Source organism: Tachysurus fulvidraco, chromosome 17 (assembly GCF_022655615.1).
Source record: "Tachysurus fulvidraco isolate hzauxx_2018 chromosome 17, HZAU_PFXX_2.0, whole genome shotgun sequence".
Lineage (NCBI taxonomy): Eukaryota > Metazoa > Chordata > Actinopteri > Siluriformes > Bagridae > Tachysurus > Tachysurus fulvidraco.
In genome coordinates, this window is record NC_062534.1 from 745,744 (window position 1) to 760,935 (window position 15,192).

Below are 15,192 nucleotides of genomic sequence, written 5' to 3' on the forward strand. Positions count from 1 at the left end.
GTGTATAGATAAGTTCCGGTAGTAGAAGAATAGAAATGATAAAATATATTATTATTATTATTATTATTATTATTATTATTATTATTATTATTATTATTATTATTATTAACTCACTTAGCCGAAAATATATATATAATTGTATGCGCCATTAAATAAATTCTATTAAAATAAATATAAAAAAAACAATAAATTATCTTAATATTCTGTGTTTTAATCTTGTCATTTAGATATGTTGTTTATTGTTTGGACTATTAATTTAAACCTAATTAAGGAGACGCAGAACTCTACACACACATACATAAACACACACACACACACACACACACACACACACACACACACACACACACACACACACACACACACACACACACACACACAGCGCACACGCCCACTGGTTGTGGGTCAGAGCTCGCGAAAGGGAGGAACGTGCAACGCTCGTCTGCTCTCTCTCTCTCTCTCTCTCTCTCTCTCTCTCTCTCTCTCTCTCTCTCTCTCTCTCTCTCTCTGTGTGTGTGTGTGTGTGTGTGTGTGTGTGTGTGTGTGTGTGTGTGTGTGTGTGTGTGCGTGCGTGTGTGTTAGGAAAATAAAAGTTGCTGCCGCAGTCCCACGCACTCCAGAGAGAGAGAGAGAGAGAGAGAGAGAGAGAGAGAGAGAGAGAGAGAGAGAGAGAGAGAGAGAGAGAGAGACCTGCTGAAGTCTCGCATTGTGTTTTCATCCCGCACCGAAACTCATGCGACTGCACAAAAAACCACCAACACGCCACGCACTCACAACACACAGTACCGCGTTTCCACGCACCGTGGACAGGAGGACAAAAGCCGAGCTGGACCGACCTGCTGGAGAACATTCATGTCGCAATTGTGGAATTATTCTCTTTGAAGAAAAGAATCGACACGAATATACACACATATACACGCGAGAGACACAGAGCCAGTGTTAGTACACGGTAAGTGCAAAGTTCGGGATGGTGTTTTGGGCGCGCGTGCATGAAAATGATTCAAGTTTTTCCCTTTTTTTTCTTTTAAAGTGGATTTTGGTCAAGATTTAATCGGATTTGCAACTATTACTATAACACAGAAGAGCAAATCAGACTAATTGAATGTAATAATATTCTAGAATATTCTGATTCGTTATTAATTATGTAGCTGATATTAACATTAATACACAAGTGCTTTGCAGCCTGGAAAAGAAAAGAAAAAAAAGAAAAGAAAAGAAAAACGATTATAATTTAATAATTATTTGTATTAGTTTATATTTTATACAAATTTTTTTTCACACATTATTAAACACATTAAAGATGGGATGATTTATAGCTTAAAAAGTTCAAAAGAAAATGAAAGTTTTGATTTCTTAACTAACAATATCAAAGATAAAGCTGATGTTAATGCTGATAACATTAATACACATATTAACACACACACACACACACACACACACACACACACACACACACACACACACACACACACACACACACACAGAGAGAGAGAGAGAGAGAGAGAGAGAGAGAGAGAGAGAGAGAGAGAGAGAGAGAGTCAATAACTTTCAAATTTCAAAATGATTTGAGAACATGTACAAAAATGTAGAAATAAAATAAAATTAAACCTGACAAAGTATACATCAGTTTATAATCACATAGTACAGATTACAGAGATAGCAGCCATGTTCAATATTTTAAAGATAATTAAACGGCACGGCAATAATATATTTTGATTGTTTAAATCATATTAAACTAAACAAGCTTAAGAGAATAGTCACGTGGTTTGAACAGATTAAACTGTTCATTTATATAATTAAATTATCATTCTAATTTTCCAATTAGGAAACAAATGATAAATGTGAAAATCCTTTAAAAAGTAAAAAAAGAGTGTGTTTTTTGTTATTATTATTATTATTATTATTATTATTATTATTATTATTATTATTATTATTATTATTATTATTATTATTATTTAAATAGAATAATCGAGCACTTGGTATGAATACAGATCTCACAAATAACTACTTTACAGACTGAAAATTAATTATAACTAGATAACGACGAAAGGATGTTCCACCGACTGAACTAAAAATATATAAATAAATAAACAAACAAATAAATGAACAAATTCTTTATATTAGTTATATTATATTTCAGTTATTTATATTGAAAGCCAGTAATTCATCAACATTTTCGCGGAGATTCAAAATACAAGACAAATCATCAGCAGTAGAATTAAAACAAATTCATCACCCAATATCATACTATTACTACTACTACTACTACTACTACTACTACTACTACTACTACTACTAATAATAATAATAATAATAATAATAATAATAATAATAATAATAATAATAATGATGATGATGATGATGATGATGATGATGATGATGATGATAATAACAACAATAATGTGTCATTTCTGGGATTATTGATCAGAAATCTGATCACACACACACACACACACACACACACACACACACACACACACACACACACACATCATACATGCACAAAGGACGTGTGTGTGTTAACAGCGGGCAGATTTCGCGGTGTCGATTATCATAATCAAACAGAGCAGCGCCGCACTAATAAAGGCCATCTGTGTGTTATTACACACACACACACACACACACACACACACACACACACACACACACACACACACACACACACACACACACACACATAATGAATTTAGTAATATCCGACCGACAGACATCTCAATCACACACTAATCCCGCTGATTTTACCGCCCAATCACTCCACCGACTTCCTGCACCCTGACACACACCATACACACACACACATACACACACACTCGCACCCAGGTATTCATGCATGCATGCATGCACATGTGCACAAACACGCGCACACACACTCCACCTTAATTAGCGCGGTCTCGGAGGGATTTCAAAACAAATGAAGAGGGACCTGACGCACTTCCGGTTTCAAAGCCAAATACTCCATCCAGTGATGATGATGATGATGATGATGATGATTCTTCTTCTTCTTCTTCTTCTTCTTCTTCTTCTTCTTATTATTATTATTATTATTATTATTATTATTATTATTATTATTATTATTATTTATGTATTTATTTATTTATTTTGTTGTTGTTGTTGTTGATATTATGCCCTAACAAATCGTATCTTCTTTTTTTGTTTTTTTTGTTTTTTTTTTTACAGATATTGAACAATAAACTAAATGGATTCTCACTGCAGAAAACTTGTGTCAACGTGTGTGCAACTGGGTGAGTAAATCCGCCAATTTATTCATTCATTCATTTGTTTGTTTGGGGTTTTTGTTTATACTCACGCATCTCTGGAGGTAATCCTTAATTCAATAATTATTGTTTGAATTATTATTAATTCACTTGTCGGCTGTTTAAAGGAAACTTCCTTCCACATCATCTTTTCTTTTCTTTCTTTCTTTCTTTCTTTCTTTCTTTCTTTCTTTCTTTCTTTCTTTCTTTCTTTCTTTGTACAACAGCATTGTTTGTCTCTGATGTTTTTAAATAATTGCATTATATTTTTCCCCTTTTGATTTCGGCCATGGGAAAAAATTCTTATTATATTTATTTTGTTCACTTATTTATAATCTTTTACATTTGATTTTTCTATATACTCTTCTTTGTGTGTGAGTGTTTTTTATTTGGTAAGAAGGAATAACAAATATACATACATATATAAAGGCTTGGTGTTATATAACGCCTTCCATTTAATCTCTGTTTATTTGTTACAATTGGCTTTGAGATAGAAATTCTTTTGTGTTTGAATATCACCGCCTCAGCAGTTGCTTTCATATTACTAGAAATAAATGTCACTTTATTGTAACTTTTTCTGCCTTTTATTGTCTACTAAGCCGTTTTATTGATTGATTGATGATTTATTTAATCGTCTCTTGGTTTACGGAGCTTGCTGTAGATTCTTTTGTGTGAATTCAACATAGCCTCAGAAGTTTCCTGTGGATCTGTTGATGATCTTTTTTAATGTAATTATTTCATTATTTAATTATCTTACACACTTTCTTTCTTTCTTTCTTTCTTTCTTTCTTTCTTTCTTTCTTTCTTTCTTTCTTTCTTTCTTTCCCTCAACTCTTGAATAAGAGAATTTATTATACACTGTTCCGTGTCTTCGCTCGTGTCATCGTGTGTGTGTGTGTGTGTGTGTGTGTGTGTGTGTGTGTGTGTGTGTGTGTGTGTGTGTGTGTGTGTGTGTGTGTGTGTGTGTGTGTGTGTGTGTGTGTGTGTGTGTGTGTGTGTGTGTGTGTGTAGGGTGGTTTATTGTGTCAGATGGACCCCTGGCGGTCTGAGCAGGAAGTGTAGTAGAAAATGAAGAAAACGAGAAGGTTATTTTTTTTGCTTTTTTTTTTTATCACTACACTTGCTCTCGGCTCATGTGTGTGTGTGTGTGTGTGTGTGTGTGTGTGTGTGTGTGTGTGTGTGTGTGTGTGTGTGTGTGTGTGTGTGTGTGTGTGTGTGTGTGTGTGTGTGTGGAGAATTTTTGAAACCGATTTCTGAGTGGAATAGTTGCTTTGTTGACTTGTTGATTGGTGATTTTTTATTTATTTCAAAAGTTGCTTCTGTGTGTTTGTTTCGCTCTTGAGCACAAGATGTATGTATTCATTAATGTAAGTATTCATTACTTTCACATATTTCCAAGTGATGTTTAGGTTTTGTTCCATTATTTAAATAGGTAAGCTCTGATGCAAAAGCGACTTACATTACAGTAAACTGTGTAGAGACGGATAGCAGTGGACTAGAGATCTGTAGGACAATAAATATATAGGCTATAACAAAAAATATAATAATAAAAAAAGAACATTTTAAAGCAAAAACAAATAAACAGTGCGGTATGATTGGGCGTTATAGACTTGTATTAGGTACTAATTTTCTATATAATACAATTTTTGAAGTAATACATAGAAATGTAGCGATGACGTGACTAAAGAAATAAAATTTTAAATAGTAAAATAAATATGTAGAAAATAAGCTAATAAATGGAAGGGTAAAAATGTAATAAAAAGACAACATGAAAAGGACGGGAGTGATGCAGGAGAAAGACTCTCTCTCTCTCCCTCTCTCTCTCTCTCTCTCTCTCTCTCTCTCTCTCTCTCTCTCTCTCTCTCTCTCTCTCTCTCTCTCTCTCTCTAATATATGCAGTCCACAGGGGGCAAAAACTAAGTGTGCACTGAAATCCTGCATGCTGAAGGGCAATAGAGTAATGGTGGAATGTGCTGTGCTCGGTAATCCTGCGGAAAAGCCTCTGTCCTCGCGCTCAATATTGACTGAATCGGTAATTAGCGCGTATGTAAATCCACAGCATCCTCAAATCCTGAATATGGCGAAATAATCCGGCACCGATCAGGCAAAAAAGACGACAGGAAAAAAAACTGCAAATTTAAACTGCATCAGTGTTTGCGAAAAATGCTCACGCTCCTGGCTATTATTATTATTATTATTATTATTATTATTATTATTATTATTATTATTATTATTATTATTATAAGTAGTAGTAGTATGTGTTGGTGTTGTAGTGTCTGAGATCATTGGCGTAATTAATTTTATATATAATTTGCGCAAATTTAATATCTGTCCATTTGTTTACTTTACAGTTATGAGTGAAACAGTATTAATTATGATGAATAATGAATCACATTCCTGCTACTTTTCTGTTGATTTTGTATGAATAACTCCACACCAACACTGGAATAAAAATCGATTTAAAAATCGATTCAACTATAAATGAATTCAGTTGTATTTGTACAGCACATTTTTATGTATTCGCGGATTAAATAAAGATTAAATAGAGAACTCAGGACTGTGAATGTAAATCAGACTGTTTTTTTGGAGGGCAAATAAAGGGTATGTAATAGACAGTTCCAGAAATCGAACGATCTTTCTTTATTGAGTGAAGGGAGAAAAAAATATATAAAACAACTACCGAATGAGTGAATAAAAGGGATTTAAATGTCCTTTAGAATTTAAAAAGGTTTGATTTTGTGACTAGATAATCATTAGTACTTCTTCATCATCTTCTTCTTCTTTCATCTACTAATCACTATAATGCATGACTAATTTAATTTGATTTAAAGGACTTTAATTAAGCCACAGCTCCGTGAATAACATGAATTGTTCAAATAAAAAAGAAGACTTTAAACATTTTTTTATATAAAAGTAAGAACACATTAGCCTACAGTTCACCTGTGGTTGTGGACATATTTATCTCCTTGTCGAGTTTTAGCGAACTGCACCATAACTATCACCACCATAACTATCATTCCAGATACAAATCATGATCATTTCCATCATGCACATTTCTAGGAGATGCTTTTCCTAGAAGAACACTGAAGCTTTTTCGGTGACTAATCGACTAATAATTCTGGGACATCTTAGAAACATGACTGCGCAAGGTGTGTGTGTGTGTGTGTGTGTGTGTGTGTGTGTGTGTGTGTGTGTGTGAGAGAGAGAGAGAGAGAGAGAGAGAGAGAGAGAGAGAGAGAGAGAGAGAGAGAGAGAGAGAGAGAGAGAACCGCACGAGTATCAGTCTTAATTGAGTAATGAACTGCAGAATAGAAACAAATTGAAATAAAAAAGTAAAATAGGTTTCGTCTTTAAACAGAAGTTTAGGATCCTGAACTTGTGTGTTTTTAAAACTGAGAATTTAGGGAATTTGGCTTCCAAACACGGAGCGCAGAAACCCAGACAGCCCCGAGGCCACAGGTTCTAGACAGAACTCAAGAGTGAAAGCAAAGAATTAACACCTACAGCACTGAACTGGCTATTTCTCGTCGTTTTGTCTCGTCAACCTGTCTGAATGCGGCTGTGTGTTCTGGCACAGCCGGCATGTTATAACATTCAGTTATAATACAGTAATAGTTCATACTCCAGTCCTCTAGACGAAGCAGTGTGCAGGACATTTAACAACTCCAAAGTCGCAGAAATCATATACTAAACAAATGCAAGGATGTTGAATGAAGTGTCCAATATACCATAATGCAACTTCTCTCAGAATAAGACATGGGTGCTTCTTTTTTTTCTTCTACAAAAAATGAATCGCATATGAAAAATATGTGAAATAACACAGTGCCTAAAAACCGCGTAAATGTAAATTTCACGTATGGATTATGTGATTATTGACGTGAAGATCCTGAGATTTATTTCCTTTTTCTTTTTTAAGTTGGTTGCTATAAAGTGGCTTCCTGTGTTTTGTGGGAACATCAATGTGGCCTCTAAAATCTTCATGCGAACACACACACACACACACACACACACACACACACACACACACACACACACACACACACACACACACACACACACACACACACACACAAACACACTCAGACAAACACACACATACCTCTCATTGGCTGCCGACGCAATCATGTGGACTTTGATGACCTGTCAAAAACGGTGGGAGGAGCCTAAGTGACGTCAGAGAGAGAGAGAGAGAGAGAGAGAGAGAGAGAGAGAGAGAGAGAGAGAGAGAGAGAGAGAGAGAGAGATTTGGACTGGCAAAAGAGCAGAAGAACAGCTGAAAGAGGGCTGGAAGAGAGAGATGGCAGTTTGAGAAATATGTGTGTGAGAGAAAGTGTGTGTGTGGATCTAATATCTGCTGCCTGTCTCTGTCAGTCTGCGCTCATTTACTGCTGCGATACACACATACACACACATACACATACACACACACACACACACACACACACACACACACTGCTCAGGGTAAACCTTCGGGTTGAGCTGGAAAATATTTTGTTTTTTAATTTTTGAGAAGAAGAAGAAGGTCTGATCTGAGTGAGGAAGGATCTGCTAAGCGGACACACACACACACACACACACACACACACACACACACACACACACACACACACGTCGCAGTGTGTCTTTTATTCCTGTTTTTTGAGTTCCGGAGTTTAAACCGAAAACGCGACTTGCATGTTTTTTATTTTATTGCTTAACCCTCGATGAACTCGATGAAGGATCCGCTGAGTTTAAATCATCACCATCATCACCATCATCACATCTCAGGAGGTTCCAAACTGATCACGGCTCTCCACATGGCCTCCAAACACGGAGTGGAAGGAAACACAGACACACACAGTCCTGAGGTTGCAGGTACGACCAGATTCAAGGAGAGAGAGAGAGAGAGAGAGAGAGAGAGAGAGAGAGAGAGAGAGAGAGAGAGAGAGGTCTTCATTTCGATCTCAACACCTAGGTTAAGGAATTAACACGTAAAGTGTTAAATTAGCTCTTAGTGTTGATGGAACACTTCGGAACCAGCCGGCTGTATATTTCATTTTGTAAATTGTGATGCGCTAAAGCAACAGGTGCTCATTTAACTGTGTGAACAATCACTTTAATAATCATAATTATAATTAGCCTCAAGAGTATAAATTATGTTAAAATTCTGACTGAAAATTCTGTCCTTCTGTAAAGAGCTGCGCGTTTTTTTTAACTAAGACATTTTATAATTTTTAAAAAGGAGCTGATTTTTTTTAACTTAATGAAGGAGGTAAATTAAGTGGAGTTGTGACTCGACATGAAATGTAAACCACATTGTATTCAGCTTGTTGTGTTTATTTACGTTGATTTATGTGCGCAAAAGTGTTTGTGTCTGTGCTGAAAACGTGTACGCGCGCGTGTATGAGAGAGAGAGAGAGAGAGAGAGAGAGAGAGAGAGAGAGAGAATTTGAAATTTAGAGAAATAAAGTGTGATTTTTTTAATTTAATTATCACGTGTGAATTCTTAAGTATTTTTAAGTATTTCTCAGCTCAGAGTCCGACTTAGAAACCTTTGGGTTATTTGGTTCCTTTAGGAAGAAGCTCTCTGGAGGCTCTTTAAATGAATCGACTCTCCTGAGACAATCGGAAAAAAATAAAAGCTCTTCTTCTTGGTTTGTGGAGCTGCAGTGATGTGTGTAATTTTTGTGAAAATTGGATTTCACCGTGTGTGTGTGTGTGTGTGTGTGTGTGTGTGTGTGTGTGTGTGTGTGTGTGTGTGTGTGTGTGTGTGTGTGTGTGTGTGTGTGTGTGTGTGTGTGAATAAAGCGCAGTGTGAATTGGAAAGCCATTTATTTATTTATTTATTTATTTATTTATTTATTTATTTATTTATTTATTTATTTATTAAAACCAAACCTCTTACACGGTTGATGAGACGCGTAACTGACCGTGAATGTTTGTCCTCAGCAGAACCTGCAGCCTGATCGTGACATTTTTAAAATAAATAATTATCTCTTTTTATTCTTCTTTCCTTTTTTTAATGTTTTGCTTCTGTAGAAAAAGAGAAAGTTCAGAGTAAAAACGAAGATTCTTCTGATGATCCGTCGAAGAAAAAGCGGCAGCGGCGGCAGAGGACGCACTTCACCAGTCAGCAGCTGCAGGAGCTCGAGGCCACATTCCAGCGGAACCGTTACCCGGACATGAGCACGCGCGAGGAGATCGCCGTCTGGACCAATCTCACGGAGGCGCGAGTCCGGGTATGAGAATAAATCATTTAAACAATAATTAAAATAAAAACGCAAATATACGTTCATTATAAATATATTAGCGCTCGCTGTTCTACTGTTCTTGAGTTTAAAGAAAAATATTATAAAATATTTATCTCATTATATTACACACACACACACACACACACACACACACACACACACACACACACACACACACACACACACACACACACACAAATATTTGTTAATAAATAAACTGAAGAAACCTTTATTTTATTGAATAAAACATGTCGCTAATAGTTCTTATAGCCAGCGTCCGTCTACGTCTTAGAGCTGATTGTTTACACTTTTATTCGGTATTAAGGTGATTTTATTTACATTTTTTTTTTATCCAAAGCGAGAGAGAGCGGAGAATAGGTGAATAATTTTCTCAGTATAGACCAGTCGTTAGCTCATTTGTGTGAACTGAATGGACCCAGACTGGATCTCTGAGGCACGGCGCAAATTCAGAATCTTAAAATTTTAGGGAAAAAAGTTTTTCTATGACGTACAGATATGATTTTTTTTTAAACAGAAGAATGTTAAAGTTCATAAAGATAATTGTGAGTGAACATTTAAATTAGCGATGTTCTATATTAAAGTTTAAAACTTATTATTGCACTTAATTAATAAAGTGTCAATACGCATATGATAAATCACAAAATGTTTATTTTTCTTAACTATCCAGATCTCTTTTTTTTTCATTCAATCGCATTAAAATTCTTAAACAGGGTTCTGAATCAAGTCTGATATTTTATGTCTTGAAATAAAGGTCAAATGTGATCTGTTTGAACTAAATTAAGGTCAATAAGTCTAAATGTGTTTGGTGTTGAGCTAATTAAGGCAGGGAAAAGCTTTACAGCCAACACAGGCAACACACACACACACACACACACACACACACACACACACACACACACACACACACACACACACACACTAATAGAGTAACATATACTGGTGTAAAAGAGGTGTAAAGCTTTGTGTTTTTTTGTGATTGCCATTCCCTTGTTGTGTGTTTAGGGTCAGAGTGTGTGTGGGGAGGCAACAAACAGACACACGCGCTATGGTTTAGAGTGGAATACACACACGCTGGGTTTGGAGGTGGAATACACATCGGGCGTTAGGGAGGAGGAGGAATACACACTGACAGCTAAAGCTGGACGTGTATTGGGATTTGGATGAAATGAGACACTGATAAAGAGCAGTTCGGTTAAAGAGCAGACAGAGAGATGAGTGAGACTATAAATCTGACACCAACAATTAAACGATGTGATGTTTTAACTTAAAAAAGTAACCTAAGCAATCTGACGGACTTGTGAACGACCACCATCTGAATATAAGTCTAAATCCACACGAAAGCGTGTGATAACAAAACGGTGTTAAACCGCCGCGTTTCCACTCCCACATGTGTAGAGGAAATAAACAAATAAACCCTTTATTTACCCCAAAACAAATCTGAAATGAAGTGGCACGGCCTGTTGTTAATAAACACTATAATGTAGCCGAAAACATGAATGTAATAATTGTAATTAAACGTGTTAAAGTAAATAAATAAAGTGATAAATACTCACTCGGCAATAAAACTCCAAACTGCACTTTTCCTCCCGCTGCCATCTCAACATCCTTATTAAATATATTTATACCTTATAATTAATTTAAAGAACATAACTGATGTTGAAACCCTTTAAGCTAATTAAAGCTATACACGCACAATTAAGGTAAAAAAAAAACATCTGTTCTTGATGGTACAAGATTCGCGACAAGAAACATTATTGTTCAGTGCCTTTATTTATGTTATAAGAAATTTAATATCCAGTTATTGTTGTTGTTATTCACCGTGTTAATAACTGTGTTATTCACTGTGAATAGTGTTTTCTTTGATGATCATTCTGTTAATACAAATGTATAATAATAATAACAATAACAGTAACAATTATTATTATTATTATTATCATTATTATTATTATTATTATTATTATTATTATTTATCTTTTATTATTTGGTTTATTTCAGGTTTGGTTTAAGAACCGTCGCGCTAAATGGAGGAAGCGCGAACGTAACCAGCAAGCTGAACTCTGCAAGAACGGCTTCGGCGCGCAGTTTAACGGCTTGGTGCAGCCGTATGACGACGTGTATCCGAGCTACACGTACAATAACTGGGCGGCGGCGGCTAAAGGGCTCGCTCCGGCTTCTCTCTCGGCCAAAAGCTTCCCATTTTTCAACTCGATGAACTCCATCAGCCCGCTGTCGTCCCAGGCGATGTTCTCCGCGGCGCCTCCGCCGCCTCCTCCACCTCCTCCTGCGCCGAGCTCCATCTCCTCCATGAGCATGAGCATGAGCTCTGGAATGGCCACGTCCGGTCTTAACGGCCTCAACAACCTGAACAACCTCGGCAACGCGTCACTCAACTCGCCCGCCGCGTGTCCGTACGCCCCGCCGACTCCACCCTACGTCTACCGGGACACGTGTAACTCCAGTCTGGCGAGTCTGAGACTCAAAGCCAAGCAGCACTCGAGCTTCGGCTACGCGGGAGTCCAGAACGCTGCCACGAACCTCAGCGCGTGTCAGTACGCCGTGGACAGACCCGTGTAGACGCACAGAAAAATCAAAATAGCGCAAAAAAAAGTTAAGAACTAAGAAATCCCAGGAAAAACCAGAACATGTTTTCGTTTTATTTTCCCGTCACAGATAAATAAATATTAAAATAAATAAAAGCGCACGGAAAATTAAGGACTGAACATCTCGGAAATCCTTGGACTTCATCTTTAACTTTTAATTTTATTTTCTTCCTAAATGAAACCTGGCACTACAGTGAAGAACGAATTAAAGCACCGAGGCTCGCTATCGTCCTCCTGCTCGTCGTCCAGATGGAGTTTGTTTTCAACAAATCAACAACAAATAAAGTTGGACGTTTCAGAATTTTCAGCGACGGGTGTGTAGCATTTATCAAGAAAAAGAACAACTAACAAACCCAGATAAGCTCGATTTGATTTCTCTTTCGCCTACTGGACTTTAAATGACTGGACTTCAAGTGTAAATATATGTCTGAATATCACTTCCAGGTTTGTAAGAGGCTTCGGGGCCTTTGGTTTAAAAAACTAAAAGAAAACAATCACTTTAACACCGCATGTGATGAATATGTCTTGCTTGCAGGTTAAGGGGGAATGTACATACTGAGCGGCTCCAGTCGAACCTGCCATATAAATTTATTATTAAATGTCTGTTGTGAATATAGATTTAGAGTAGAAAATAAAAACCCAAAAATGTTTCTGCGGGGATAAAAATGAATGAAATTGTTTTTTGCTCTGTGTATAGTACTACTATTTGGTACGGATTTTTTTTTCTTTTTGCAACAACCCAAAAATAATAAACTATTGTGTTTTATTTAATGGAAGTAAATACGCTGTCTGGTCAGGAGTTTGTGTGCAGGACGATTTGTCACAATGCTCTACTGCGTGTGTGTGTTTGTGTGTGTGTGTGTGTGTGTGTGTGTGTGTGTGTGTGTGTGTGTGTGTGTGTGTGTGTGTGTGTGTGAGAGAGAGAGAGATAGAGAGAGAGAGAGAGAGAGAGAGAGAGAGAGAGAGAGAGAGAGAGAGAGAGAGAGAGAGTACACACTTTATTACCAAATACACAACATGAAGTGTGTCAGACGTCCAGACCTGATTAGCGGCCCGGTTCAATATACATGTTAGAGCAGTTTGTTCGTTCAGGAGACAAATAACAAGAATACACACTCTAAGTAGGAAGGGTTTTGTTCTGTACCCTGATATGGCCTTAAGTAAGTTTGCAGCGTGAAATGAGCCGTGTTATTATTATTATTATTATTATTATTATTATTATTATTATTATTATTATTATTATTATTATTATTATTATTATTGTTGATAATTCCATTTTACACACACACACACGTGTGTGTGTGTGTGTGTGTGTGTGTGTGTGTGTGTGTGTGTGTGTGTGTGTGTGTGTGTGTGTGTAAAAAATGGAATCAATATAAAGGAAATGCACAAACACTAAATGCTCCCTAAACGCCGTGCCTACGAGCCCCGGCGTGCGCGCGCATAAAGTAATGAGATGATCAGGCTAACATTAGTAAAACATGGAGATTAAAGTCTTTACCATCTCGCGTAAGTAACGAATTTGTAGCACAAATTAACGAATTTCGGATGAAGTCGTAATAGAAAAATTTAAAAGCGACGGAATAACTTTGACCCTTAAAGAGTCACGAGTGGAGTGAAACTGTGCATTAGAACAAAATAAAACTAATAATAAATGTAAAATCAATACGTGACACTCAATACGTGACACTAACTACAGTATTCATACCATTTATTATGAACGATACAAACTTTCTACACATTTATATAAACCGTTTTATATTCTGATATTAAATATTCATATAACAGTTTGCATTATTATTATTATCATCATAATCATCATCATCATCATCATTATTATTATTATTATTATTATTATTATTATTATTATTATTATTATTATTATTATTATTATTAATTGTATAGGCCTGTTTGTTTCGGCCCCATTTTAACCCCTGAGTCATTTCTCTATTGTTGCTTTAGTCTAGACAGTGTGTGTGTTTGTGTTTGTGAAGTTCACAAACCCATCATTAGCCTCACAGTGATGAATGCACCTTCATACCTCTCTGAAAATATAATTATCCCAAGACTGGGCAAACAGAAATCACACACAGACACAGATCTCCCAGGGCAATGAGACTGTGTGTGTGTGTGTGTGTGTGTGTGTGTGTGTGTGTGTGTGTGTGTGTGTGTGTGTGTGTGTGTGTGTGTGTGTGTGTGTGTGTGTGTGTGTGTGAAAATCACAGCAAGAAGACACTAGCAGATAAAACTGATTAAACTTCCCTGGGAAATAAAGAAGCACAAAAACAAGCACAATGTTGAAATACACATCTGATTTTAACATTTGTAACATCAACAAAAAAAGACGTTTGTGCTCAAACAGAGGAAGAAAACTCCTGAAGTCCTAAAGCAGAGTCCTGACAGTGCCAGGAGACTCACAATAAATTACATGTAATAGCCAATTCATCAGTGTGAAATGTGTTTCCTCGCTAATGTGCTCAGAGAAGAGATCTAACTGATACTGAAGCATCCAGCCTGCTGTCTGGAGACCAATACACATCTCAATAAACACTGAGACATCACCCATCACTAAACAACATGAACACACACACACACAGAGAGAGAGAGAGAGAGAGAGAGAGAGAGAGAGAGAGAGAGAGAGAGAGAGAGAGAGAGAGAGAGAGAGAGAGAGAGAGAGAGGGGGACAGACAGACAGACAGAGAGGGAGAGAGAGAGAGGGACAGACAGACAGACAGAGAGGGAGAGAGAGAGGGAGAGACAGACAGAGAAAAAGAGAGAGACAGAGAGAGAGGCTTCTGACACCAAATTACAATTCTATAACATCTAGTGAACAGAAGTATAGAGATGGTTAGAGATTTGTCTCTTTATGATTTTTGATGATTCCACACTGGATCAATCCATCTGTAGTCCTGTGTACTGTGTACTTGACTTATCATTTTTCTGCTGAGAAATTAAAAAAAAAAGAATAATAATAAAGGTAATAGTTATCGTTAGAAGAGATCAGGCATGTTCAGATAATCACTTATTTATCACTGTGATGTTCAGTTACTGGTCTTGCTGATGCTCAAGAATAAAAACACACAAGCA

General features: G+C 36.7%; 1 protein-coding gene across 2 annotated transcripts; it reads left to right on the forward strand.

Annotated features, from left to right (window-relative positions):
- Nucleotides 1-476: 476 nt before the first annotated feature.
- pitx2 (paired-like homeodomain 2) lies at nucleotides 477-12,885 on the forward strand. Of its 2 annotated transcripts, XM_027155251.2 has the most exons (4): nucleotides 477-949; nucleotides 3,178-3,242; nucleotides 9,273-9,472; nucleotides 11,501-12,883. In XM_027155251.2, the coding sequence occupies exons 2-4, from the start codon at nucleotides 3,197-3,199 to the stop codon at nucleotides 12,077-12,079; spliced, it is 825 nt and encodes a 274-aa protein (XP_027011052.1). In that variant the 5' UTR covers nucleotides 477-949; nucleotides 3,178-3,196; the 3' UTR covers nucleotides 12,080-12,883. The 2 variants fall into 2 exon arrangements, with proteins under 2 accessions (XP_027011052.1, XP_027011051.1); XM_027155250.2 differs by lacking the exons at nucleotides 477-949; nucleotides 3,178-3,242 and adding an exon at nucleotides 7,500-8,108 and having other exon boundaries at nucleotides 11,501-12,885.
- Nucleotides 12,886-15,192: the final 2,307 nt, after the last annotated feature.

What these genes read in the sequence shown, in the direction of transcription:
- pitx2 (XM_027155250.2), top strand. Translation starts at nt 7,958, where the DNA reads ATGAACTCGATGAAGGATCCGCTGAGTTTAAATCATCACCATCATCAC. An exon ending in ACACAGTCCTGAGGTTGCAG is followed by an intron (nt 8,109 to 9,272) that starts GTACGACCAGAT and finishes TTGCTTCTGTAG; the next exon opens with AAAAAGAGAAAGTTCAGAGT. An exon ending in TCACGGAGGCGCGAGTCCGG is followed by an intron (nt 9,473 to 11,500) that starts GTATGAGAATAA and finishes GGTTTATTTCAG; the next exon opens with GTTTGGTTTAAGAACCGTCG.